Source organism: Epinephelus lanceolatus, chromosome 18 (genome assembly GCF_041903045.1).
Source record: "Epinephelus lanceolatus isolate andai-2023 chromosome 18, ASM4190304v1, whole genome shotgun sequence".
NCBI lineage: Eukaryota > Metazoa > Chordata > Actinopteri > Perciformes > Serranidae > Epinephelus > Epinephelus lanceolatus.
The window spans coordinates 6,906,687-6,932,185 of NC_135751.1; the positions used below are offsets into that span (position 1 = coordinate 6,906,687).

The 25,499-nt window shown below is 40.8% G+C and overlaps 1 protein-coding gene across 4 annotated transcripts in view; it reads right to left on the bottom strand.

Annotated features, from left to right (window-relative positions):
* Positions 1-566: 566 nt before the first annotated feature.
* The window catches only part of LOC117267843 (syntaxin-binding protein 4), a 121,873-nt gene continuing 96,940 nt past the window's right edge, over positions 567-25,499 (bottom strand). For 3 of the 4 annotated variants that reach the window (XM_078161309.1, XM_033643887.2, XM_033643885.2), the window contains exons 9-21: positions 23,234-23,340; positions 22,896-23,037; positions 22,181-22,253; positions 15,337-15,425; positions 11,845-11,941; positions 10,510-10,637; positions 10,250-10,342; positions 9,825-9,890; positions 8,099-8,296; positions 6,308-6,424; positions 4,098-4,147; positions 3,854-3,984; positions 567-1,720 (exon numbers count right to left, since the gene is read on the bottom strand). In XM_078161309.1, the coding sequence (XP_078017435.1) occupies positions 1,662-1,720; positions 3,854-3,984; positions 4,098-4,147; positions 6,308-6,424; positions 8,099-8,296; positions 9,825-9,890; positions 10,250-10,342; positions 10,510-10,637; positions 11,845-11,941; positions 15,337-15,425; positions 22,181-22,253; positions 22,896-23,037; positions 23,234-23,340 (1,350 nt within the window). In that variant the 3' untranslated portion in view covers positions 567-1,661. The remainder of the gene's footprint in view (positions 1,721-3,853; positions 3,985-4,097; positions 4,148-6,307; positions 6,425-8,098; positions 8,297-9,824; positions 9,891-10,249; positions 10,343-10,509; positions 10,638-11,844; positions 11,942-15,336; positions 15,426-22,180; positions 22,254-22,895; positions 23,038-23,233; positions 23,341-25,499) is intronic. The other variant, XM_078161308.1, reaches the window with a different exon arrangement.

Sequence of the window (25,499 nt, forward strand, 5' to 3'; positions counted from 1 at the left end):
TGAATCTTTGTGTGTGTGTGTGTGTGTCATCATGGCAAAATGGGGTCTTGGAAACACCAGCAGCAGGAACTACCAAAATAACTATTTGAGCACATTGCTCTGTGTTTAAATTTGACTGTGGACAGATTCTGCCACTGTGATAGACTCACAAAAGTAAAAGATGCAGTCACGAAACTTTACATGCGTAAGTTTTGATTAAAATCAAAGCAGAGTTCGAAGATTGGTGGGGTTTGAGCAAGGGTGCAAGAAGTGTGTGTGTGTGTGTGTGTGTGTGTGTGTGTGTGTGTGTGTGTGTGTCTCTCTCTCTCTCTCTCTCCCTCTTTTGGGGAGTGGTGGGGTGGTAGGTCCCTGGCCTAGTGGCAACCTCCAGGCTGAAAATTAAGCCAAACACTGCAGTTCCTCTAGTGCCCACTTGAGGCTGGCTCCAAGAGTGAGTCAATCCCCATAGACTCCAGTGTTAAAATGCCCAACTTTACAGCAGAAATAAACATGTTTACCGAGTAAACAGTTTTAGTTAGTAGTGGAAATATGACGTTAGGAAATCGGAGTAAACACACCATCAGATCCAGTTAGCAGTTAGTCCTTTAATATAAAACAGTAACAGAAAGATATGAGGCCACACCAAAGATGCAATTTTGTTGAAGTACAGGACATGTCAGTATTTTTAAAAGTATTTGCAGCTGTTCATATAAATGAAATGAATGTTCCACATGTAGCCTATGGCTGCCTAGACTCTGTGACTACCAAACACAGGTTTACACAGCAGGAGCTACAGCGACGTCAAAGCCACTCCTGGATGCAGGAGACACATCAATATGAATCATGCAGTACAAAGCCACAGATGACAAACACTGCTCCACTCCAGTATCTCTGAATACTTCATTCTTTGCCTTTCTTTAATGAATAAGGGCATGAGGAGAGGTATCAAGATGGACAAAGGGACACTGTTGGTTTGTTTTCTACTTTTGCTCAACAGTTCATAAGCCCTGTGGCAGAGCAAAGAAGCGACGTTGTGTGATGGAGGCAGATGGCAGCGAGTTATTATGACACAGAGGAAGACTCGTTGAACAGACCAGCTCTGGATTGTTCTTTCCAAGCTAACAAGTCCTCCTATACATGCAATCCAGGGAGTGAAACTGTATGTGTGGGAGGGGTTAGAAAAGTGGTCAGGAAGGAGTATTAACAAGGTTTACAGCAGCATGTGTGTGTTGTGGACTTGGTCATGCAGCTCCTCCAACACCACCTGCTGTCTGAGTAACATGAGAGAGAATTCCAGCAGACTTTTTATTTGGCAGAGCATTTCTCATAGAGACTTCTGTACATAGATTATGGGTGAATGATGAGAGGCCTCGGGTCACAGCTGACTGCAACACACCTTGCTGCTGCTGAACCTTCCAGAAAGACTTGTCGAATATTTCAAAAGAAGACACTAATTTGATGTGTGCGAGCAAACTTTGGCATTAAAACATGTTGTGTTTGATCTGTCTCTGTCAACTGAGGATTTGATTGGATTGGATTGAAGTGATATCATTATTTTGAGAAGGCGTGTTGGATGGTGTCCAGTCTGTTGACTATGATGTCTTCCATCGTGGGTTCAGCTGCTGATTCAGCCTCTTCAGCGTGCCCAGGTCCTCTCACAGTCCTCTCTGGCTCTTTGTTGCTCACATATGATGAGGGTTAACATCTGGGACTGATGCTGCCTCTGATGCACTCGGTGATTCTAAAGGTCAATCACAGTTGGACAGAAAAAGACAAACAAACAAAATCAAGTACTTTAACATGCTCAGTATCATCATCTGTATCTTGTGGTGTGTGACAAGGACAGTCGATGTGCCAGCAACTGATGAAGCAGCACTGGACACCAGCTCCATTCAGTATTAAGCTCAGTAATGGTGCTTTCATACCAAACGTGATTACATACAAAGTCAATGCAAAGACGCAAACAGGTGCGTATTTGTGCTAGACAACGTGAATGATGCTAACGCATCTTCCTAACATACAGTGAGTGGGCGAACTCTTGGGGATGGAGCACGAAAAATTGCTAAAATTTAATTACTTATATTACTCATATTACTTTAATTACTTGTATTAGTAATTACTAAAAATACTAAGAGCGACAACAACATTCAGGGAGCCTATTGAGCCCGAATCGAGCCAGAGCAGCAACTTTCTGTTGCTCTGAAAATAGGTCGGGGGGTGCACGAAGTTTAACAAAAATAGAGCCAGGGCAAGTGGTTTTTAAAATAAGTGACACCTCCCTCAGCCTGTTTGCTATAGCATGAAGCAGTTCACGACATCCTCACTGGGAGTAACTGGAACAATCTGATGTTCCCTTGTTCACTTGTTCGCGTCAAGTTAGGAATCAGTCTAACACATGAAATTCACATAATCATGCCAGTTTAAATGTTTTCAACGTGCGAAAAATTCATGTGATGTAAAGCCTATCAGTGTTGAGATCTAGTTGTGAATAACCTGAATTGACCGAGAATCAGAAATGATGGACAAACGTATTGTTACTGTCTGCATGCACCTGGAGCTCTACAACTCAACATCAGTACTGAAACATTACAGAGACAGAGCAGACAAGAGGGCTCAGAGATTAGTGAGTGATGCCATAGGACTACATAATTAAGTTCTCAAAATATGGTATTTATTTGTGACTTGTTTAAGCTATTTTTCTTAGTTGCTTCTTAGAAAAAATGCTCTGAGTAATTTAAGTTAGTCTTTTATTGTGGAATGTAACCAATGGAAAGAGCAACTCAGTAATGTGCCTCTGTGGTCAAGATGAAAGACAAAGAGTGCTGCCATCTGGTTAATGTTGATTCAGAGCATGGAGCCACCATGTTAACTGTGTTCACATCACTTGATTCAAGTTAATGGTTATACTTTACAACAAATTAAGCTTGCGGGTAGCTGCCTTCCTCAATTGGCAAAACCATTAGCACCACTGTGAAGGGTGAATATTCACCAAATGCAAAATAGTCCAAAAAGAAAAAACACTCCAGCAGCTGTATTTGTGTGAGTAATGCAAGACAAAAATTGGCTTTGCATTCAGTGTGACTGACCAGCCAGTCAGGTTCATCCTTCACTTTTACACACACTATCAAAACTTAATCTACCAACTGCTGTGAAATTAGCCGAGGATGAAACATTTCTAACATGATAATTGAAAAAGAATTGTAAAACAGAAAGTGAAAATAAATAAAATCAATAATAGAGTAATTTGAGTTACAATGTAACCTGCAGCAGACTGAGCCTGTTTCTATCATGCTTGACCAAACCATCTCAGAATGATTAACATAAATATATATCAGTAAACATTAATTGAGTATCAAATTTGATTTCACAATGAATCCATTATTAAATCAATTAGAGAACTAATTATTTCAGCTTGGGCGGCACGGTAGTGTGGTGGTTAGCACTGTCGCCTCACAGCAAGAGGGTTGCTGGTTCAATCCCGGGTGTGGGAGCCCTTCTGTGCGGAGTTTGCATGTTCTCCCCGTGTCAGCGTGGGTTCTCTCCGGGCACTCCAGCTTCCTCCCACAGTCCAAAGACATGCAGATTGGGGACTAGGTTAATTGATAACTCTAAATTGTCCGTAGGTGTGAATGGTTGTTTGTCTCTATGTGTCAGCCCTGCGATAGTCTGGCGACCTGTCCAGGGTGTACCCTGCCTCTCGCCCGATGTCAGCTGGGATAGGCTCCAGCCCCCCCGCGACCCTCAAGAGGATGAAGCGGTTAGAAGATGAAGAAGAATGAATTATTTCAGCTCCAGTGTGTCATGTGTGTTGTAGAGTATTCCAGTGTAGTCTTTTTCAGCCTGCTCTGGTGTATTTCTAGTGTGTTCTCTGTACCTCTGTCATCAGCAGTGGGGGTGCAGACTCCTGCCACCAGCTCTTTGGCCTCCACAGCCAGTTGGAAGGCAGGATCAGGGAGTGGTGACGGGGTGTCAGGGCTGTCAGTGGCGGGAGATGACCTGTTGCTCCTGGTAAACAGAACACAGAGAGGAAGAGTGGTTACAGCAGGACTCTTGCTGCAGAGCTGCTTGTGGGTGACTAAAGATGTGATGTAGAGCAGTAGCTGTTCAAAGCCTCTTACCCGCCTTCTCCTCCAAACAGGCTGGGTGTTGTCAGCACTTTGTGGACGTTCTGAGGACACAATAAGAATTATGTGAAGTTCTGAATTGACATTGATTTCTTAATAACACTGAACCAATTCAGATACCAAGTCTTCATGTGACACTGAAACAAGGACCTGAAGGTCCCAAAGACAGAGAAGGTGATAAAGTGTTTTCAGAGCCGATGGGGAGGTCTGATTTCAAAGCCAGTGTTACAACAAATAGAGCTCCCACTCAGAATGACAGTAGACCACACATACAGTATGAAAATCATGGACAATCAATCATCACTCATGAAATATCTGCACATACCAACTGTGAAGTATCTACAAATGATGCATGCAATAATGTAAACTCTGCCATTCACTCTCATTATTATATCTTGCTTTCATTTTTACTGCTTACAATCATCACTCAATATGAGTATATGCTAAACTGTGCAATATCTATACTTTCATCAGTCTATAATGTGAGATCAGCCATTTAGTCTGTCTCTTTATTATATTTTGCTTCTTTTTGCTGCTTACTTATTATATTGCTTTGTGTTTTAATAGTTTATTTATTATATTGCTCTTTGTTTTGTACAGCTTGGTTATTATATACAGATCTGTGTGTTTCTTTTTACTGATTCGTACAAATATATTACTTTGTTTTTTTCTATTGATGCTTCCTGTTTGCACTATCCCTTTGCTGCTGTAATGTTGCAAATTTCTCCGCTGTGGGAGGAATAAAGGATTAGCGTATCATATCATATGGTATCATATCATGTGGTATCGGATCAAATCTCCTACCTGACTGAACAAATTTGCGGGTAGCTCATAAGAGGGAATTTTTAATTGCATTTAGGAGAGCCCCTAGTAGTAAGGTAAGATCCTTATGAATATGCTGTCTGATCTTTATCGAAGTGGTCTTTCATGTACAAATTTAATGCCATAGTCTACAGCCTGACTGCCAGTAGAGTCGTGTTTGTCACTGAACTTAAGCCTTTCAGAAGCAAGAAAAGACAGACCAATCCATATATATGACACTTGCATGTGGACCAGTCCCACTACTTTGTTCTTTTGCTGCTTAAGACTTGAAAACCTTCTTCAAAAAAGTGACTTTAAAAGAAAGGGTGAGACAAGTCTGTCTGGTTTATCAAATGTTGCAGGGAGCTGCAGTGTGTCTCTCGGCCACTGGGGAGCAGACTGGCTTCAGAACAGTTTAGGGAACTAGTACTGTAGGGCATGAGGATGTTTAAAACTGTCAGGTGTTTCTGAATAGCTCCATGTGCTGTCTGTCTGTTGAATCCAGTGTATGAGACTGCATGAAGTGTCCCACTCTGCATGGATTATGAAATGGGACAGAACACATGCTGATTGTCGTGTTTGTCTGTTTTCATCTATTGACAGTCTTAAAGGCCTGTTAGGTAATGAATTACTCTTATCAAAATCTACAGAAATCTAGAAATGACTACAAATACAGCACTTATCTTTTAAACAAGCTACTGTCAAATATGTGCTATGAACCACTCAAACTGTAAGCTGATCTAGCTGATCTGTTTCTACTGATCTGCTCTGTCTTATAATTAAAAATGACAGCAAAGTTACAGAAATCATTTTAGAGATTTGTCTCTTCAGACGGGTGTTCTCCTCCACAGTCAGACATGCTTTCTGGGAAGGACAACAGAGTGGTAAATGTATTCATGTGTAGCATGTGATGCAACGCTATGCAGACTTCTATAGTTGATTCTTTTATTTTATATTTGTGAACAAATCTAACTGGTTCCATCATCGAAACAGATGGAAAATAACAGCCATGCAACATGGAAGTGCCAAAAACTGCAGTTCCTTGAATGGCCACTTGAGGCTGGCTCCAAGAGCGAGTCATTCCTCATAGACCCCCGTGCTAAACTGCCTATTTAAATGTTAATAAGGCTTAATGTTATGCATAATGTAAGGCAAGGCTGCTGTGAGTGACAGGTGGGTGCCGTCCATTGACAAGTCACCACCACAGTGATAATGTTGGTGAGGTAACGTAACCATGGTGTAACCCCAGATTCACAGAGTATAGACGTTGCCATAGCTGTCCCGATCTTAGTGTGTTTTCAGTGACGTGCTTTACTGTAGAAAACTTCATTAAAACAAAATGGAAGGAGTGAATGAACAGAGAAAATCAAATTCAGTGTGAGAGTGTCCAGTAAAAGTTGTACCTGTGCAAAGCCCAGCAGCTTCTTGTTGGAGATCTCCAGGTGTTTCCTGCTCAGCTCAGACTTCTTCAGCTGGCAATCGATAGTTGTCAGTCTCTTGTTCAGCTCCAGCACCTCATCCTGAGAAACACACATCACAGACACAATCAATCATTTCTTTCGGTATGTCAACAATAAACAGAGAAAGAAAAATAATAATAAATCAGCACAAAAATAATATGGTTTCAACCCAACAGACTTGAACCCCTGAAAATGAAAGAAGAAGGGGTAGGAGGAAGGTTCCACTAGATTAGACCACGTATTTAAACTCATCTAACCACGTGACCATGTACTCAGCAGCTGTCATATTTATTTTGGTCTTCAGAGGAGAGTAGTGAAGAGGTTTCAGAACCTGCTGTCCTCATTTCTGTTATTCTCTCATCATATTTGCCACTGGATAATGCTCTGCCTCACAGGAATCCTATAAGGCCGTATGCCAGTGTACAGCCAGAGGATTTACCACCTGAGATGAAAAGCCACAGGTAGTGAGGCAGTAAGCCTGAGAGCCAGAGGAAATAAATATAAAGCCTTCTTTTCATCAAAGCAGGCTGCTGCGGGTGAAAACAGAGGCAAAGCTCTGTGGCTCTTTCAGTAGGGCTGTGCATCACAGAGAAAAGCTGGGGCACACTGATGCTGCTGCAGGGCCTCCAGCCTGTGACAGAGGATGGAAATAGAACAGAGGAAAGGAAAAGCTTGGCTCAATGCTATTTAAATTCCATGCGATGTTATCTATAGGAGAGGGTTCATGTCTGCACAGTCAATTGTTGCCTCTCGGCTTGAGCTCATATAGCTGCAGAGGTTGTTCCACACACAGCTGCTCTATCTGTTTACCTCCTGTCTGTAGGTGTTACAGGTGCCATCCCACAGAAAAAAGCCTCCGACGGATTTTAAACAAGTCTGTGCACAAGTCTCTGATGCTGGCAGAGATTGTTGAGAGTGAATTCATATGTTTTGAATTAAACATAGACCCTTTAAAAGGCTGCATTACAGTGAAGTGATGTCATTTTCATAACTCACCAGACTGTTGTAGCTAAACAATTATTTATATCTCTATGTTAATATTTTGTGGATCAAACCTATAAAATCATCACAATATTGATAGATGTATTCGGTAAATAATATTGTGATATTTGACTTTCTTCATATCACCTAGCCCTATTAGTTCAATGGTGTTCATTATGTCTTTAGTTTATGATAGTGACTTTAGGTTCTTTTATCCCAGTCCATAAGATGATTTTCTCTTTTGCAGTGATCTGTTATGGCTGATTTGTAGGTTTCTTGGACTATGCACTGAGGACAACAAATACCGGCGCATGGAGGCTATTGAAATAAGGAAGCGGGGCCCAGGGACAATGAACAGGGACAAGGGGGCATACATGCTCTCCCACACCTGGAGCAGCATCCTGGAGAGGCGGCGGACGGACAGCAGGTGGCTCCCTAGTGTTGGCTGATTGACAGATCAGCTGATAAAGGCGTGTCACAACCACCACGAAGTGACACTTCTGAGGAAGGCCGAAGTTTCCGCCGAAACATGTCAAGGTATGTAATATCCTAACATGTCTGAGATAAAAGAACCTAAAGTCATTACCTAGCCCTATTGTTGGGTATGCATTTTATTTGTTGATTACATGTATTGTATGTAAAATCCAAATCTATGAAGTACATAGTAACACACACACGTTTCTGAAATGTAATAAGGATAAAAGTAAAAAATAACATACAACAGAAATTGTTAAATACCTGCTTGAGACTCACCTTGGAGGACTCCATTCCTCGTGTTTGCCTCTTGCTGGCCAGCTGGTTCTTCAGGTCTCTGATCTCAGCTTCCAGCAGTTGTATAACCTCCTCGTAGTCCTGCTCCGCACTGCTGGCCTGCCGCTGGCCTGCCTCAGCCTCCGCTGCCTGCAGACGACTCTTCAGACGGGTGTTCTCCTCCACAGTCAGACATGCTTTCTGGGAAGGACAACAGAGTGGTAAATGTATTCATGTGTAGCATGTGATGCAACGCTATGCAGACTTCTATAGTTGATACTTTTATTTTATATTTGTGAACAAATCTAACTGGTTCCATCATCGAAACAGATGGAAAATAACAGCCATGCAACATGGAAGTGCCAAAAACTGCAGTTCCTTGAATGGCCACTTGAGGCTGGCTCCAAGAGCGAGTCATTCCTCATAGACCCCCGTGCTAAACTGCCTATTTAAATGTTAATAAGGCTTAATGTTATGCATAATGTAAGGCAAGGCTGCTGTGAGTGACAGGTGGGTGCCGTCCACTGACAAGTCACCACCACAGTGATAATGTTGGTGAGGTAACGTAACCATGGTGTAACCCCAGATTCACATAGACGTTGCCATAGCTGTCCCGATCTTAGTGTGTTTTCAGTTCATGAAAGTTTATTGTTACTTTTTGGTTGCCTAAAAACGTCTTGTTCAGCGTTTGGTTGTACTAAAAGAGACTCTAAGGAGTCGGATATTCAGTTTTTCTGATAAGTACATGTTTTAAAGAAGTGGTCTTAAGCCTGTTTTCACTAGTGAAAATTAACATATCGTTGTGCAGAAATGAGTCCTAAAACTCAGAAATGAGTTAGTATTTTAGCACTCCTGGTTAGCTCCTCTTGAAGTCAGTGGGGTTTTTTGAATGAGTTTTTGGTTAGATGCCTGAAACAAGGTCTGTCACAGGCTGAAGAGACTTTCACGTTTTGTTCTATGACATCAAATACCTCAGTAAATACCCCACTCATAAATTTTGAAGCCTTTACCTGTCTTAAAAAAGAAGGTTGCTGGAGTGGCTAAATGAGACTATAGAACTTCATCATGTCCAACACGACTATACAGCCTTGTTGTGGTGGCAACAGTGAAGTCATGCGAACGTGGTGTAATTATTATTTTTTTGATTGCATTTACGCTTCAAAAATCATAAAACTGGTGTTCATTTGTGACGATTATCTTGTTGAACAAAATGTGTAATTATCATAAAACTTTGTTCTTCACAGAGCTTATTTTCTGCAAGAAGTCAAAAGCCAGTGGGAAAATTCCATAGGCTATTTGCTGAGGAAACTGGTTATGTGAACTAAATAAATGTCACCCCTGCAGCACTCTATTAGTATATCACAGCTAATAGCTGTAAATGCACAGTGCTAACTAAGCTAGCGGCTAGCATTAGGGTTATCTCCACCCTCTTGTCCAAATATTGTCATTTCTGGCTCCAAAAATCCAAGATGGCAACAGCCAATATGCCAAATTTGAGTCTTCAAAACAGGAGTTCACAAACCAGTGGATAACATTCAATTGCTTTATTGTCTGTTTCAAACTTGACAACATAAACATTCTATATGGGTGTATTTCCTCTTAGAACATTTGTTGATGCCTTAGCTAACAGGAAGTAAACAGGGATCAAAGATGTTGCCCTAGGAGCAGTATAGCAGTGACACGGTCTATACAGTTTATACTCCATATACTGTCTTGGCTCGAGTCTCACCTCTGAGGTCTTCTGCAGCTCCTCCTCCAGGGTTTTCTTGCTATGCTCCATGTCCTTCAGCATCACCTGCCAAGAGAGGCAGCAGATGAAGCCTGGGAGGGTTTTGACAGCTGCATCCATCAGGTCAGAGGGTCTGAACACTTCTGTGGCTCAGTGAAACCAGACTACATAACAGAGAAAATGCTTCCTTTTGCCCTCATTCATTTCATTTTATTTGGTTACCATAGACAGGTGTCAGCTGTTTTCCAACTCAGCTTTGGCCACTGGCTCAAGGCCACCTTACGATTTTATCCCTAAGACTCAGTGGCTTCTTTGACTGAAAAACACTTTAGAATTGTAGTCCCTTATATTTGACTTTGCTAGAAGTTTTTCCACATTGTAAGAAAATGTCATGTATGTAACTGTGTGTCTGTGTCTGAGTTCACCTTCAGCTGTTTCATCTGGGTTTGCAGCTGCTTCACCTCTGTCTGAAACTGTTCCATCTCCTCACTGCTGTAGCTGCATTCTGATTCATATGTCTGCACACACGCACACACGCACACACGCACACACGTGTACACAGTCATGTATTTTACAGGTTACCTTCATGACAATGAAGCAAATGAAGCTACACCTGTTGGGTATCTTGTAAATATACTCTGTGTGAGAGTGCTAGCATGTGAAAAACTGTGTGAGGACTGCTTACGGGGGAGTGGAATGCGGACGTGTCCATCAAACTAGCTGCTTCATGATAGGAAAACATGAAGGGTCCCGTCCCTAAACCCAGCTCCTCCAGGTTCTCCTGGAAAATGTTCCGGGTGGCCTCCACGAAGTCTAAGAGTCAACAGAAAAATACAGACAGAAATGTTTGCTATTGGTGACAAAGAGGCCAGGGTTGCCATGGCTACCAAACCAAAGAATACTAATCTAAAGACAGGAGAGCTTGTTAGGGCTATGGCTTGCTCACAATCATCATTAGTAAAATGCCAGCTGATGCATATTTCAAAGCTTTATAAATATTCTGACTCCTGAAACCTTGTCCCAACAATCAGTCTCCATGGGCTCCTCTAAACAGCTGCCTAGCACTCTGAAAACTAAAATAAGTGATGCCCACAAAGCAGGAAAAGGCTATAAGAAGATAGTAAAGTGTTTTTAGGTAGCTGCTATCTTTATCAATGCAAAATAAAGAGAACTGGTGAACTTTGCCAAGATAATCATGACACCAAAACATCTGAGAAGTAATTTGCTGAAGGATTTGGGGTTCGACAAAATAGAATCAAACATTGTGGATCAAAGTGAGGTTGTTTGCCAACTTATACTCTGCAGGATAACCACTCACTGTTTGTAAACATGCTTGCCAGCAAAAGTGAGAGTAAAAACCAATCCCAGCTTGCCATTTTGACACTATGTGTCATGTTTGTTGCCATAGAATCCTACACCACATGACTTGGTTCCCGATTTTATTTGCATCTAATCGAAACACCCAAATAATCCTGATGTTTTGATCTGAGAGTGACAAAAATGCTTCACCATGTATACATATACTATAGGTCTGGAAGACATTAGTACCGATAATTAATTGCAGCCCTGAAGAAATGAAATTCTAACTTAATTTTCTCGTACCTAAAAGTGTTTATAACATGTTATTTAACTTAATATTTTAGCATACATTTGAAGATTTATTTTATGACACCTTAATTAGTTGATAGAATTCATACTGATTAGTAATTAGTAGCAATAAACAAATATCATTTTATAATATCATAGCATTTATGACCCAGCTCCTGCTGTGATAAGAGTTACAGGTATGGAACATCATAGAAATGTCTGCCTGGCTACAAACAGACACAGAGCTGCTTCATGGTTACTCAATGTGACACTGCACCCAAGTGACACAGTCACTCACTGACACTTGCTGACATGCAGCCGTCACATGGAGCCTGTGATATGACAGCATTTCAACGCAGATATTTCACCTTGCTGTTGACACAACTGAAAGTGTGAGTGTGTTTGTGAGTGTGTTTCTGTGTGTGTGCTTCACCTCCATAGGCCACAGTGCCTTGTGGGTCTGTGGTCAGACTCTGTCTCAACTTCTTCCTCTTCTCCTCTGTGACATCCAACCCGAGGAAGGACAGAGCCTGAGAGACAGAGACAGAAGGTAAACAGGGATATAAAGACAGCATCTTTACCATAGTTCCTTTGCAGCATCACTTAAAGGTCCAGTGTGTAGGATTTAGAGGTGTCTATTGGCAGAAATGGAATATCATATTCATATTTAACTATGTTTTTTTAGTGTATAATCATTGTGTTTTCGTTACTGTAGAATGAGCCATTAATATATACATAAAGAGTAGGTGCTCTTCCATAGAGTCTGCCATGTTGTTCTACATTAGGCTTGGGCGGTATTTAATTTTTCATACCTTTATACCTACTGTAATATATTTGCATATACCACAACCATCCTCTCTGTAAAGTACTGTAATTAATTGATATTGGAGTTTATGAATAAAATTGAAATTGAAGTCATTGTACTTGGCTCATCCTTGTGTTCTTCTTTCATTGACTTTTTGTGCTTTATGACAGTTGCTCATCTTTTACAGTAGGTCTCAAAGCTAAAAATACCCCTAATCCATCTCACTCTCTCTCTTTTGCAAAGGAGCCAACAGATCAAGAGAGAATTGTGCCTGTTTTCAACATTTAAACTCTCTGTCTCTGTCTCTCTAATCCCATTAATGAATTGGTAGATTAGGATCAACATACTGCTGAGCTAAATTAAAATCAAAGCTGAAAAACAGTAACAAATCTGTACAGGAGGAAGAGACAGTGAGACAGAGAAAGAGGCAAAGGAAAATAAAGACCATCAGCACAGAAATAGGAAGCTGGAGGGCAGGGGTGAGAGGGGGAGCAAGGAGACAATGTGCTGAGAGGGTAAAAATAATGTACAGATGAAGAGCGCAAGTGTGATAAAGCAAGCAGAGAGAGACTGCGAGCAGAGAAATCAATAATTAGAAGAAGAGAGAGCTTGGGGGTGGAAAAGTTGCAAGCCAGTTAATCAGAATGAGAAGAATCTTCAGTGTGAATTCACTTCATGGAGCTTCTTTCAAAACTTAAATAAATGAGCAGAGAGACGTACTGAATGCAAAGTCCTCCATACAGCTTACAGGACTCTCTGGATGTTCTGATGAGTATGAAAATGCTGTGGATCATATACTATGTCCTTCACAGTCACCAGTGTTCTCCACCACCATCATCACAACTAATTAACCTACTGAATGTTGGGTATACAAGTATTAGCCAAGCTGTGACGAAATGTTGGTGGGGGTATAATTACAGTCCCCAGAGGATTAATCATTTTGGCGACCTCATGACCTTTTCTTTTGTGCTACCATCAGGAAAAACTTTCTAATATGGATTGATAATCTGTTTGGGCAGGCTGCCATTAAATGTACTACATCTAAATCTACATCTAATGACCCTATTACCTTTACAATATTTATCAAAATGACTAGTAAGGCTCTGATAATAATTATCAGCATACTGCTCTTTCCATCTGTCATTTCAGCCTCCATGAAATGTTAGCATGGATATTCATGGTCCCCACAGGATTGATTCTTTAGGCGACCTCATGACCTTTCATCTTGTGCTACCTTATTCACTGTGAGGGTCCAAGGACAGAGGGATGTTGTATGCTGTTATGCCCTCTGTGGCTAATTGTTATTTGTAATATTGGACTTTATAGATTAAATTGATATTGAAACTCAGTGGTACTATTTGTACAGCCCTTTGAGGCATGCTTTGTGATTGGGCTCCAATGACTTGACTAATCTGTACAGCGCTTTAGCTTGCTTTTGGGTATGAAATGTGCTATATAAATAAATTTGCCTTGCCTCACCTTGCCTACAATGCTGAGCATGTTGCTGCTCCCCAGAGGAAGCATCTTTTTACATCTAATGACCCCATTACCTCTGCATTTGTTAGCGCCACAACTGCTAAGGCTCTGATAACTGTCATCAGCATATTGTTCTTTCCATCATTTCAAGCTCACACTGCACACTGCAGCTATTCAGCTATTGACAGGCATTATTATGGATCCAATCCTGGAGCCAATCTCAGAAACGGTTTGAGCTTAAAGTTGTAACTTCATGAGAAAAACTCACATATATACTGCCAGAAAGTCAGGTCAGTGGGTATAAAGAGTGACACAGTCTGTGGAGGTACGATGAATGGGTTGAGCACAGAACTTTCACACATGAGCATAGGGTTCCAGTCCTGTTTGAGTCAGTACTGGCTGGTTATTTTTAAACTTAGTTGACTTATTAGTTTCATTTTCTAGGATGTACAAAGCTGCTAAATGCACACTGTGTACATAAACTTTAGCAGAATACCTCCAGAAACTTTTCATTGGGGTGGCCAGATGTGGCCACTGAAAATCTTGGGGTGGCACACCAAAACCAAACGCCAAAACCGAATTTCAGGCATTCAATTACGCTATTGAAGTATATAGGCTAGTTGAACGGGGGGACAGGGGGGTAGGACTAGAAAAGTTTCTTATAACTTCTTCCTATCCCTTTTGGACATGATGTTTGGGTGATAAATTGAATATAGGCAGATGTACTGTTTTCCAAACTGTTAAGGCCTTGTTGCCTGTTGATTACAGGTTTATTTGTTTTTTTGGTTGTTGTTGTTGTTTTTATTTGTGTGTAGGCTTTATTCCTTATTCTGCCTGGATTTTGATTTTGTTTTTATTTTGTTTTAACATGTTCAATAAAAATTGATTGATTGATTGATTGATTGAAAACTATGTCAATATAGAGTTAAGGTATCACGTGGTTTCTTATTTTTGGTTTCTTATTTTACTAATTATCTGATGCACATAGACTAATACAGGTACAGTTAACATTTTAAGCTCCATAACAGTCCTGTTTTAATATGTTATATATCTGTATATACATGTTAGGTGATTGATTGTTCTTCAAACAGGCAGGTTGCCCTTTTTCTTGAAAAGACAAATATACAGCTTAAATTTGAAGGAATAAATTGATTGTAAGGAACCAAATACTTACTGGAAACAACCATACTCCGGTTAAGGGCAGCCTTGTGAGTATCCATAGAACCCATTTTCATTTAGATATATTGAGGTGAGAGTTCAAGGGACTCCTTTAATAATGGCCATGCTAGTTGTTCCCTTGCTAAAATTTAGCCTAAATATGAGGCATTATTTAACCCGTTTCCAGACAAGCAATGCCAACATGGTTGGTACAAATGTTTCACAAGACACTTTGACCTAGCTTAAAAAAATCAGCATGCCACAACCTCTTAAAGACAATAATGCTGGACTTTAATTATTTTGGCCAGGTGGGGCCAGTGGGGGGGCTACAATTGGATCAAGGTGGCCACGGTCTCCCTGCACAGGGAGAGACAGCTTGAGTAAACGACTCCAAACATGCTTTGCATCACACGCCAGGAAAAATATATTTAGCAGCATGGCTTTAAAATAACATCCTTGCCCATCTGACCAGAGGACACGACTCACCAAGTCTAACTTGTCTGATTTGAGGCGTATGTAAGGGTCCAGTGTTATCTTCGGTTTGGAGCCTGTTGGCGACCTCTGGCTGGTTGAACCTAGAGAAAGGAGAGAAGAAAACGAAAAGGAGGGTGGAAAAACAGAAGGGTGGAAAAAAAAGGTAGATGAAAAGATAAATGAAAAAACATGGTTGAATTTGTTAAAGACAAATGGTAAAAGCACTGACCAGGGTCAGAAGTTGCATAAAAAAACATTCCAATGTAGAAAGTACATTATCTGTATGAGATATCAAAGCAGGGACTATTGGCCTTTAAACAGAATGAGGACAGAGTATGTGAGGCCACAGAACACTTAGTAAACAACAGGAGGAGAAATATCATTGGATAATCTGTAATATCAGAGTGGATGGACAGATATTCTCTGTGGATTTGGTGGAAGTGGGCGGCTGTGGTGATAGGGGAGGTGTGTGTGAGTATGTGTGTGGGTGTGGTTGGGTGGGGGGATGAAAAGCAGATGATTAAAAAGAGAGGAGTAGAGGAAAGGTGGATGATTATATAGATGAGAGTGAGGGAAAACAGTGAGAGAGGGGAGGGCACACAGCCAATGCCTAATATTAATTTGATGAGTTTGTCTGTCCCAGATTCGTGTGTCTGCTCGCTGTGGCAACAGGAACCTTTCCTCTGAGTGTCTGTGTCTGCAAACCCCCTGTTGCTAGGGGTATGAACTCATCTCAGTGACTACCCTCCTCCTCATCCCACCCAAAGGATTTGCATCCACCCACCCCCGGCTGGTGGTGATGACTGACAGATCTGCCGTCATGACAACAGACGTGCTTTAAACCCTGGTTACTTCCAGGGTTCAGGGTATTCCACATCATACAATTTGTTGTCATTCTGGTATAATGAATTACTGCCTCGCGGTTGTATGCTTCCCGCAAACCCATCAAATTGCAGTTACAGTTTACATCCATGTCTGTAAAAACATAGATGCTTCACACATATCATCCCCCCACAGCACAAAAAGTCTATACTATCAGCACAGTTTCAAGGCGGACACCTAAGATTAGAATCACCAATTCAGTATCTGACCAAATGTCTCCCTTTCTGTTCATGAGTTATGGTGTTGAATAATGGCCACAAAAGTGTTTTTGCAAAATGTTATGATGTCATAGTAGACTTTGACCTTTTGGATATAAAATGTCATTATCTGATAATTTTTTTCTGTAAGACGCTTGTTTGAAATTTTGTCAAAATTAGCGTAAAATCATGAGTTATAACCAAAAATATCCTCTGTAAGGTCATAGTGACCTTGACCTTTGAACTTCAAATTCTAATCAGTTCATTTGTGAGTCCAATTGAACGATTGTGGCAAATCTGAGCAAAGTCCCTCAAGGCCTTCATTAAATATCACATTCATGAGAATGACACAGACTATTTGTGACACACCCATCTGTTACGAATGTGGTGTTTCTTTTGTTTATTTTGTACCCATCTTTGGCGACAATTAAAGGCCTATAAGATTTTGAGTTCATAAAATGATCAGACATCATTTAGAAGGTTGGGTTGTATGCCTGTATTCCTTGAATGGTGGAATTTCCCACAAATAAATGAATGTGTGGGAAACCCTGGACTGTGTAAATAAAAGTACAAATTTAGTCAACAGTCAGGTTAAACAAAGACACAAAAGGAGTGATTTAGACAGTTAAAGAGGATACATTTTGGCCCTGCATTTGGGGTATAAAAATGTGGCAAGTAAGTGTAATTGAAGGTTGCAGTTGTATCTGTGTGCAAGTGTAACTTAAGTATCACACACAGTTTGAGAACTTTGGGTTACACACAATTTTTTGCTTTAAATCTGTTCACAGATGATCACAGTTTTGGTTTGAATTGACCATTGATACTGTAAATCTTTATAAACACATTATATGTAGATATTGTTACATTGTTTCTACAACTTCAAATATTTTTTGCATATTAAGAAAGTTGCAATTTTCATTTTGATTTCATAGCTTTACAAAGGTTTGTATACCACGACAGGCACTGAAATTATTTCTAAACATCAGAATGAACAACATCATGAACTGAAATTCTCATTGACCCTCAAGATAAAAGATAAATCTTGACCTTGAGCACAGCAGATTTTTTCATATTCAAATTACAGACATGTCATATTCACACAGATGACCTCTGCAATAATTTCAAAATATACAATCCAATCAGCAGAAAAAAATGTTGGAATTGTACATTTCATTGCATGTGCACGTTATTATGTCGTGGATATATTGAAACTTTATGTTTCCACAACACTGAAGTTGTGAAATGTGTGTTTCAGTTTAGGCACAAAAAACACTCAGGTATGGTTAGTAAAAGACCATGATTGGCTTAAAATACACAGTTTTGGGGGCACAATCCCCCGCTGATATCTAACGATAAAAAAACAGCCATGTTTGGTGCTTAAAAAGCTGCTAACCAGTTTTGCTGTTCGTTGGTCTCCTACAGTGGTCTGCAGCTTGGCATGCGACTCGCTCATGATAAAGTCAGCTCATTTACAACCTCACTTTAGAAGCATTGATGATATCATACATGCAAATGTATAATAATAATAATGTAACATAACTCTGGACTGTAGAAACTTAGGATGTGGACATTTTCTTCAGGCAACTGGGCTGAAAGTATAGTAGGTGATAATAGTTGCGTGCACATAGGGTTTTACACATATCTACACAGTTTATCTCCCTAACCCAATCCTAACAGGATTGAACGTCTCTGATGACCTGTCTCCATGCTGTGCTTTGGAACAGGTCAGACACTGCATGGGAGATAAGAGATGAGAGGTAAGAGGAAGGTCAGGCTTTCGGAGGGGTCGGCTGTCTCAGGGAGACAAGCGTGCATACTGTATGTCTAAGTATACATGTGTTATGACCCAACGTCATCAGTTGGCTAAAGAGGCTTAAATTAAAACACAGGCACCCACCAGCAGCAGGAGAAATGAATTAAATTCAACTTTACTTAAACTGGCAGTAAATTAACAAGGCTGCACATTTGTTTCCCATTAATTAACAAGAATGAAATCATACAGAAATGATTATTGTCAGAAGTCAGTGTCAGTATTTTATAAAAATAATAAATGATATCCAGTCAGTATTTGTATCTGCTCACCTCAGCACAAACTGCTGACATCTGTCACAGCTAGCAACTGGCTTAACCAATAAGAGGCTGGAGGGGAGCTAAGTGGTCACAGCACCTAGGAAATAACCTTGACTGGGGTAATCCAGGCCAATAGGATTGGGACAGGCTGACAGGTGGCGCAGAGCTGGGACCCACGGGCGACCCTTCACATTAGAGCTGCTGGTCTGCTTGTAATCTTTCCTTTTTATCATCAAGCACTTTCTCTTTCACTAAAAGCTGACTGCTGTATATTGTTTTTAGTCTTTAAGTTCCCCAGCAAAAATATGTTGTCTGCATGTGCACTGGTTGACCCGCTTTAAAATAAACTATTACACATGCTATTAAAATTCACATGTAGTTTAATCTACAGTAACAATACATTAACTGGTGTGATGTTTATGACCACACTGATCGTCTAATGGAAATCCCTGACCTGAACTGACACTACCAGGACACTGGTGGATATATCTATATTGATATTGGTATCAATTATGTGTCAAATAAGCTGTCAAAAAATGCAATCCCTAGTTGATTTACTGATTGACTGTAACCTTACTATGCCACATGGGGCCAAGCCTGTCTGGGTGTACTAACACTAGACAGCAACAACAAGATGATCACATAACAAATCATAATTGACCGATGCACAAATTGAAAGAAAACATTTTAATAAATACATTAATATAACTAAAATCGCCTGTTAAGAAGGAGACATAATACTGTTGTGATGGGGTTAGGACATTTAGCTAACCTGTGTCTCTCCCCTGCCTGCAGCTGACTGATTGGCCTAATCTGGACCACCTGGGTCTGGTGTCCCTAGTTTACTTAAAGGGGCTCTACTTGAGATCCAGGGAGTCTAAACTGTCTGGATACAGTTCTTAACATGGTGGTGGCTGAGCCGGCCGCTAGCAGCTAATGTTGCTAACTCCATAAACAGCGTTAAGCAACTGCAACAGTGCTCACAGAGCTAACCAGGGGGGAACTAGGGTGCCATACCATTGTTCCAAGGGCCCAAAAGTCATAAGTCCCATTAGTTCAAAAAATGTCACACTGGACCAAAAGCCCATTTCTCAGACAGACCATTATCTGCAAAACAAATGTCCAGTGCTCAAAAGTCCTGGTTTTACAAAAATACACACCCTGCAATTAGTTTCATTTTCCCAGCCACATTTGGGCCACCAAACCGGCGCGACTGCCACTGAACTGCAGCTGTTTGTTTCTGCAGCAAAATGCAGCCAAAATTAAACTTGGGGGTAGTTTCACTTTTAGCAGTGAATTGTGGCCAAGGAATTCCCACAGCCAAACAGTTAAAAGAGTCCTGTGAGTCCTGTAACATGTTGACCTATGTTACAATGAATTTCTTCCCACCTGAAACTCATTAACATGCCTCCCGGATGCAGAATGTAATTATTGCGTTGAACTGCTCTTCGCCACTGCTTGGTGTCAGAAATATATTTATGTCTCTTGCTATCTGTCAGTCATTGTATAGGCTACCAGTGTATCAGCACACACTCATGATCCAATACTAAACATAATACCAAAAGCTTGTTAGACATCCATGTTTTAACTATCAGATCATTACAAACAAATCAGAGCATCTTAAAAAGATTGTGATTCATCATTATCATGAGCTGTGTAGGTCTGAGGGAGAGAGATTTGCATTTTGCAGACACGCTGAGGATAAAATGAAGCATAAAACTATAAAAAACTACACCCACTATTATCAAGACAGTCTTTCATGATCCCTCACATTCCTGTGTACTTGGAGGTCCCCTACTGTGCTGTGGTTTCTATTAAATCCCATCCTCTCCTCTTAATCTCCAATCTCTGAGGGAGCAAAAGTTCCCCGTTATTCATTCTCGGATCAGATGGGTTTATCTAATATGCGTCTGATTTCAGGGACTTTTAGGACAAATCACTGAAAATCTCAACTCTCAGCTGATTTGCCAGGTGTTAAATAGTCCTTTAAAGGGATTTTTTTATGGCATAGCTGCTTTGATAAATGATATCATACAAGTAAACAGGAAGAAAGTGAGAAGGGTGGACAACGGTAAAGGGTTAGAGATGGGTCTTAGGGTTTTAACCAACATTACAGGTCAAATAACCACCAAAACACACATAAAGTAATTATATGAACATTCATTATTGTATCTTTTATGGGAGAAAAATGATATCATATTCTATATTTCTCCTGTTGTTATCAAACCACATGAAAAGATTAAAAAACCCACAATGTTAGACTGTCTCTTAATTCTGTCCCTTTGGTTTTTACCGAAGACTTTAAACAGCCCACTGATATATATAGCTGGCCACTGTTGGTTTTATCAAACCTTACGAGGAAATAGCAAGTCTGTTGGGGACTATTTTCAGATGTGGATTAATTTGGTGCTCTATGGGACTCAGTCCAAATAAACTACAGTATGTGTTTTCAGCATCCCAATCACCATAAAAAATGCTGACGTATGTTTCTGCAAACGACAGATATGCCACATTTGCAAGCTAAAACGTTACATTTCAATAAAGCTATGGTTAACATGCGGTTAGGTTGAGGCACAAAAACCACTTGGATATGATTAGGAAAAGATTATGTTTTGGCTTAGCATTCCCAGTTAGGGTGGCACAATCCCTGCTGAAAAAAAAGTGACAGGTCGCTAAAAACACCCACATCTGGGGGCTGGAAAGCTGCTAGAAACACAGCAATGGGTCTCTAAAAACACACACAGTGGGATGCTATGAAGCTGCTGGATAAAAAGGGATGAATGCTAAAAACACACACTTTTGGGTGCTAAAAAGCCACTGAAAAAATGCACCAGATTGCTAACCCATGTTAGGGTACTACAAAGCTGCTGGGAAACTGTGATAGGTTGCTAAAAATACACCCACATCTGGGAGCTAAAAAGCTGCTATAACTCAGCGATGGGTCACTAAAAATCACCTGGGTTCAGGGGCTGAGATCCCACTGGAAACACAGCAACTCATCCCTAAAAACACTGATGTTGCGGTGCTAAAAAGCATCTAGAAAAACAGCATCAGGTAGCTAAAAGCCCTCACATTTGATGCCTACAAAGCAGCTGGAAACACAGTAATGACTCGCTAAATTACAACTGGTGCTGTCTGTTGGTATTGAACAGTGGCCTGTAGCTTGGCAGGTGTCTTGCCCTGTCTCGTCATCCACCATCCCTCCCACCTCCTGATGATAAAGTCAGCTCACATACAAAATCACATCAAAAACATTGATATGATACTCACGTTATGTTCAAATATAACATTTTTGTGGTTTGCAGAAACATATAATGCCAACATTTTCTCAGGGTAATGAAGAAACATGTCAATCAGTACAACCGTGTGGTTCATTGATGTGTTTTTAATAGTTTGGAGCTCTATGGCAGAGGAAGACTATATATATTAGACTTTGATACACATACAATACTTGATTATAGATTCATGTGTTGCTGCAAAGGGGATTTATTGACATTAAGTAAAATATAGAATATTGCCAGATTTACTGTGAGACCTTTAAAGTTATATAAAGATATAATGTTTGATATTTGAGCTCCTGTAATGTGAAATGGTTCTAAGTACTTCCAATCCTGCGGTGAAACAACAACCCATTCTGCTCAGCGGCAGAGGACAAAAATCAAAGAGAAACAAAGAGAGAGTGTGGATGGTATAGTGAGGTGTTCTACCTGAGATATGGATATCTGGTGGGCAGATGTCAGGAGAAGGTGAGGACACTGGGGCTGGCTCCTCTGTACAGATCTACAGAGAAAAATAGATACAAACTTGAGGACACACAAAAGATGACTATATTAACATTGCCCAGTCATTATGTTCTCCAAAGGTAAGGCTTTAAAACTGTTTAGATAGGACAGCTCTGATTTCCAGGATGTCAACTGAGAACTGTGAAGTGATAATTACTTACTCTGCTATCCTACTGGAAATTAAAAGACATTCACCAACTACTGCACATAATGGAGATGACTGTGGGAGCTGGGCTGTGTCACTGGAATCAGTTTAGACTCTGACATTGTAAAATCCAAAAAAAATATTATTTCAGGGGCACACTCCAAGTTCCACAAATAAGAACACAGCTGATGAACAACACATCCGACCTAAAGTTCACTACAGCTGAGAAAGACCCTGTTTCCCTTAACCCTCTTCTCAACTTTAATCTTCCATCCTGCTGTGAGGAAGCTGGAATCGGAGCCTAAGAAGTGTTTTCATAAACATATTCATCTAATCATATTTTGTCCACTTTTAAATTATTCTCCTGTTGTTTCATAATTGTTTTTGTTGCTAAGGTCATAAAATGTTACAATATCTGGAAATCCACTGGCAGAATATCTACAATCTTGACCTAGTCTCATATGTGTCTAATGCTTGAAACAAATTGCAGCTGACCTCAGGTGATCTGATGTGGACTTTTAGGCGTCCAGAGTTGTAGCTGTTGCCTGCGGCTCTCTGGACCCCGTTGTGGAGAGACGTGCTGCTTGGAAAAAGTCCTTTCCCTGGAATGAAGGCTATGTCCACAGCACTGTCTTGGCTGGAGAAACAAGACATAAAAATACAAAGACATGAGCGTGTACACAGTGATGTACATATAAGCAGAAGAAAGAGGGTGGAGCGTGGCAGTGTGTATATCTGACTGACCCCCACTTTGATCACAGTCTACTCAGAGATACACAGATGTGGCACTCTCATGGTTACTGAATGGATTTAGATGTGCAGACACCACCCACCTTAATTTGACTTTGTTCAGCATGCTTTTCGCCTCCTCGTGGGTCACACCTATCAAGGACTCCTTGTTAACAGCTATGAGCTGATCTCCAGGCCTCAGACGTCCATCCTGCACAACAAAGAGACAGAGTCACGCTGAGCTTAAGAACCACACAGATGTCCTCTTTTCCTTTGATGGCTCATTCTGTTAAACAAGATTGCTTAATCTTCTTGACTTATGCCCACTGTCCTGGGTATGTATAACAGTACAGGCCAGTGTCAAGAATCTTAGTACCTGGCCAAGGATGATCACCCTCAGCCCTGCTCCTCTACAGGAGCTGTGTAGTTATCGACACAGTTTGTGCTTTTGTTTCTACTGTATTTGGGCTCTGCTCAGGAGGTGATACCAAGTGGTAACCTCTGGGGCTGAAAATAAAGCCAGTGCTAAAGTGCCAAAAACTGCAGTTCCTCTAGTGGCCACTTGAGGCTGGCTCCAAGAGTGAGTCATTCCCCATTGACCCCCATGTTAAAATGCCCAACTTTACAGCAGAAATAAACATGTTTACAGCCTGGTACAAAAAACAGTTTAGGTCTCTTTCAACATTTATGACAACTATGCAGGGGGTGAATTTTCATATAACTCACCTGTTTAGATAGTATTAAGGCTTAAAGTTATACACAATCAAAGGCGTGGCCACTTTGGTGGGTGCTGTCCATTGACGAGTTGCGACCATGGCGACAGCATTGGTTAAGTAATGTAACCATGGCGTAACCTCAGATTCACAAAGTATAGGCATAGCTGTGGCTGTCGCTATTTTGATGTAATGTCAGTTCATGAAAGTTGTTTGCAATGTTTTGGTAGCCTAAAAAAATATTTTTCAGCATCTGGTTGTACTAAAAACCCTTAAAAGTCAAATGTTCCATTCTTCCAGTAAATACATTTTGTTTTAATGAATTTAAGCCTGTTTTTTGCTAGCAAAAAAGTAGCCTTAGTATTATCACAGTTAGCCATAGCTGTAAATGTACCATGCTAACTAAGCTAGCAGCTAGTGTTAGGCTTATTCCTCCCTCTTGTCCAAATACGGTCAAAATGCCAACTAGAGGTTTCAAAATAAAAGACCACAAACCAATGGTTTATGCAGTCTATAGGTGATATTAACAAAACATTTACAGAGACAATTCAGTCTGTGGTGTGGGACACGGATCAGAAACAAATGAAACACTGCATTCCAAGTGCTATGGTTGACAAAGTGATATAGTGACATATAAAAGAAAATTTCTCAACTGATGAATAAACATGATGAAAAGGTGTTCTATATGTGGGGGGGTTAACTAGTTGACCACTACAAAATGTCACCCGAGGGATCAACAGGCTCTGCTGACTCTTACCACTAAATATGGCTCAGCACAACCTGTGGTCTGAAAGGGATCAACTACATTGAACTGTTCTGAGAGCATCTTTTTGGAGCAGATGACCTCCACCTCTGCAGATCTGGACTGCCTGTGACACCCACTGTCCAGGCCTAAGATGGCACACAGCCTCAATGCCACAAAGGCAAAACATCACAGCCTCAATGTCAGCATGTGGACAACCTGTTCATGTCTCCTTCTTCTCTCACTCTGTCCTGCCTCAGCCCTCTTGGGATTCACTGACACAACGGATGGATAAAATGGTTAACCCTAGCATTAAAGTCACACCCCAGTCACTGCCATGTCTGTCTCAACCCAACCAAGGTCAAGTTGTGAAGACGACAAAAAGAGACAGCAGCTCTCTCCTTATGAGAGTGAGAAGGCCAAATATGCGTCTTCCTCCCCCTGTTGATCAGAGACCCGCTGACTCGTACTGCAAAATTCTTCTGATGGTTTGTAAACTACTGAATGGTTTAGAGCCAAGATACATTTCTGATCTCCTGCTCCGTTATGAACCAGAGTGTTGCCACCTTATAGCTGCTCCAGTTCTGACAGATGCATGGCTGCATAATTCCCTGGCTGACTCATCCCATACAACAAATCACAGTGCATGCAATGCTAGCTGGCTTCCTATATGACACTGGGGATTACGAGTTGGGATTTGGAGGAAATGGACAACCTGCTGCCATAAGCAGAAGACTGAACAGCTGAGAGTGAGTGTCAGTAGCTGTTGTAATAGAGCCAGGCATTAGTGTACAGTGTCAAGTGACAAGTGTGGACTGCTGCTGGAAACCAAGTTGATGAGAGCAGTTTGTGGGCAAAAACCACAACAATGAGTTTCTATAAAAGGCTCTGCAAAGCAGAGGGGACCTCAGATGT